Source organism: Schistosoma mansoni (genome assembly GCF_000237925.1).
Source record: "Schistosoma mansoni, WGS project CABG00000000 data, supercontig 0551, strain Puerto Rico, whole genome shotgun sequence".
Classification (NCBI taxonomy): domain Eukaryota; kingdom Metazoa; phylum Platyhelminthes; class Trematoda; order Strigeidida; family Schistosomatidae; genus Schistosoma; species Schistosoma mansoni.
The window spans coordinates 8,837-11,678 of NW_017386340.1; the positions used below are offsets into that span (position 1 = coordinate 8,837).

General features: G+C 36.2%; 1 protein-coding gene across 1 annotated transcript; it reads right to left on the reverse strand.

The window, feature by feature from the left end:
• Window positions 1-1,345: 1,345 nt before the first annotated feature.
• Smp_120440.1 (nucleic acid binding,putative) lies at window positions 1,346-1,780 on the reverse strand (the record flags this gene model as incomplete). Its single annotated transcript, XM_018792178.1, has 2 exons — window positions 1,346-1,522; window positions 1,568-1,780. 2 exons carry the CDS (start codon window positions 1,778-1,780, stop codon window positions 1,346-1,348), a joined length of 390 nt encoding a protein of 129 aa, XP_018644629.1.
• Between the last annotated feature and the right edge of the window lie 1,062 nt (window positions 1,781-2,842).

The window sequence follows — 2,842 nt, forward strand, 5'->3', positions numbered from 1 at the left end:
ACGCCATTTGTTCCTTCAGGGTACTGGAGCTCATGTGCACCATTGGTTTGGAATCAGGGTTTTCCAAATCCCCTAGGTGGACCCTCCGTGTCCACCAGCCCGGTTAAAGCGCCGGACATTTACTTTTCGTCCTCTCAATTTCGTAAACAACACCCCCGCCACGAGAAGGCAATGAGTAGGACTTCCCTGTCATAGGCTGTATAAGCGTGGCCATGTGAGAGCATTTCGAGAGGGAGAGCGGACTCTCCCTACTCTCGGCCGTACCAGGGCATCTGGGGGCAAAGTGTGAGAAGTATGAAATACCCAACGCATTCCGTATTGGATTGCTAAAATCATGTTATTAGTTGAACTTGCTATACAACAGGATAAGTCTAAGGATAAATATGAAACTGAGCCAGAATCTAGAACGACTAGAGTCAGATATGTTTACATATGCTATGTCATTTTACCCAGATACACCCAAGAATAACATTTATTAGGCCATATGATAGAAGAACAGGAAAAATTAGAGTTCATTACCTGAATAGCTATATATAAGATTATGCGATTTGAGCTAATCCGGCTTACAATCATTTAGGAACAGCCTTCATGATATTTAGTAAAATTCTATGTTAAATATGCTGTTTTGTAAGTCAACTATATATTGGCGTTGTGGTGTCAAACATTGTCTCTTAGAATTAAAAAACATGAACCAGACAACTAAAATCTCATTTATTTTGGTTAATATTAAAATGCTACATTATATATCTCGAGGAATAAAATCATTACGTTACTTATATTGATATTAAAAAAAAGAAACAAAAAGGTATAAGATTTCGAGATCCAATAACAAAGGGAAGAGAAAAAGTAAATGTTCTTATGCCATTGTGAACAATTCAGGGTCATATCATTCAAAGTTTCTGACCACTGATTACGATAATTGAGCGGACTCCAACCATGTAATCTACACCTATTTACATGGGTCACTCCAGCAGTCAAATACTTTACGGACCAATAGTACGTCTTTTGACGGCGAAAACATTTCTCCCATATAATACAATGTCGCCCGTCGATGTGGTTGGTGGTCGGGCATACATAACACATGTAACACCCAACCACTTCAGTTGATGAAGATGCATCTCGTCTATGCCACAGGTGGAGCAATTTGGCAAAAGGCAACTGAGCTGACTAAATACGTGTCAAGATTTCATCTTATAGCAATGGCACATGGTAAGTGAACGCTTGAAAGGTAAATAATGAATGAGGTTGCCATTATGTGATTAATTCCGATCAATATTAGGCCTTATATAATCAAGAAGACAAATGAAATAAAATGTACAGAGGATTTTAGGGGAAACAATTAAAATCAATGATGAACGTAATTTCCATGTTTTAATAATGAGATTAAGTGGAAACGTTCACTTACAAATATACCTTGTCCTGATTCATATTCATTCACCAAAACATGATTCGCCTTATTATTACTGTTGTTTTTATCAAATAAACACAATGCAGAAACACGATCCATATACTTCTGCAACCACTAAACAGACTAAATTGTTAACTCTTTCATATTAATTTAAAAAACCTGTGGAACTTTTTCAGCCAACATTCCTTTGACATGAGGAATACCACCCCAATTTTGTAAGCGTCTACCACGTAGAGAAACCCACTTTGGTAATGGGGCAGAATAAATATGTTTTAATAGTTCTTGTTCTTCTTCTTCATTTATAAAATCTGGTAGATAAAGAACATTTGGTGGTAATGTTTTGACGCAGTAACTGTCTAACAATTTTAACATAACTACCTATATTCAATAAACATAAGATGAAAATGAATTTGCTGAAACTAAAAGAACATTAAGCAAAATAACATGGATTTTATAAAACCCAGTGGTTAATCTAAGAGTTAAAAATATCTAGTAGGTACAAGTATCAAAGAAGACAAATAGCAGGTTAAAATGAAAGGTGAAACCTAAACCAAACAATAATTGGCAGAATAGCAACTCGATCATATTATATCATATTAGAAACGGAAGGAGTAGTACATCATTTAATGATTAAATGTCATGAAATCATTCCTTAAGATATGGTAACATTCATTAGTCTTGAATTCCGATAATTTTCAAAACTAAAAGACAATCTCTACATTTTGAAAAACATCAGTCTTCATGAAATATCTTATAAATTATCTTGAAAATAAATATATTGAAGGTATATCTTTAATATGCGTTGAGGCTTTCGAAACGTATTACATAAAATTCCACTTTTATGATGGAATCTCGATAAATTAGGGAAGGTTGCAGACGGTAGCACTGAATTCCGACTTCTTTAGTTTACATAAACTAAATCACAACTTAGCTGAAATTTAGTGAACCCTGCTTAGGGACGTTACAGCACCTTTGTACGTGAATTAACAGCCATATATTTAGCAGTGAAACATTTCACCTTCCTGTTACAAGGACTGATCGTAAACCCTTATGTTATTCTCTCAACACGTCATACGACGTACATTTACCATGTGAAGCACGATAACTGGATTACATTTTAAAATTCACAACAGGTATCCAGTTCATTAAAGGACATTCCAACATCATAGCAGACGCCTTATCCAGAAATTATATCAACATGATGGTACATAAACACGTTATCAGCCTCGAAACTATAGCTAAACTATGAGTAGAAGATGTAGACCTGAAAACAGGTCCCACCATTACTGTCTGGCCGGCACGTTTCCCGAACTCACAAGTTGGTGTGAAAGTGCACGGTCGTGCACAACATTGTGCTTTGGTGCCAAACTTCTGGCGATACCAGCAGATCCCAAAGGTTTGCTTAGGCGATCGAGACCGCTGCCTTGAAAATGA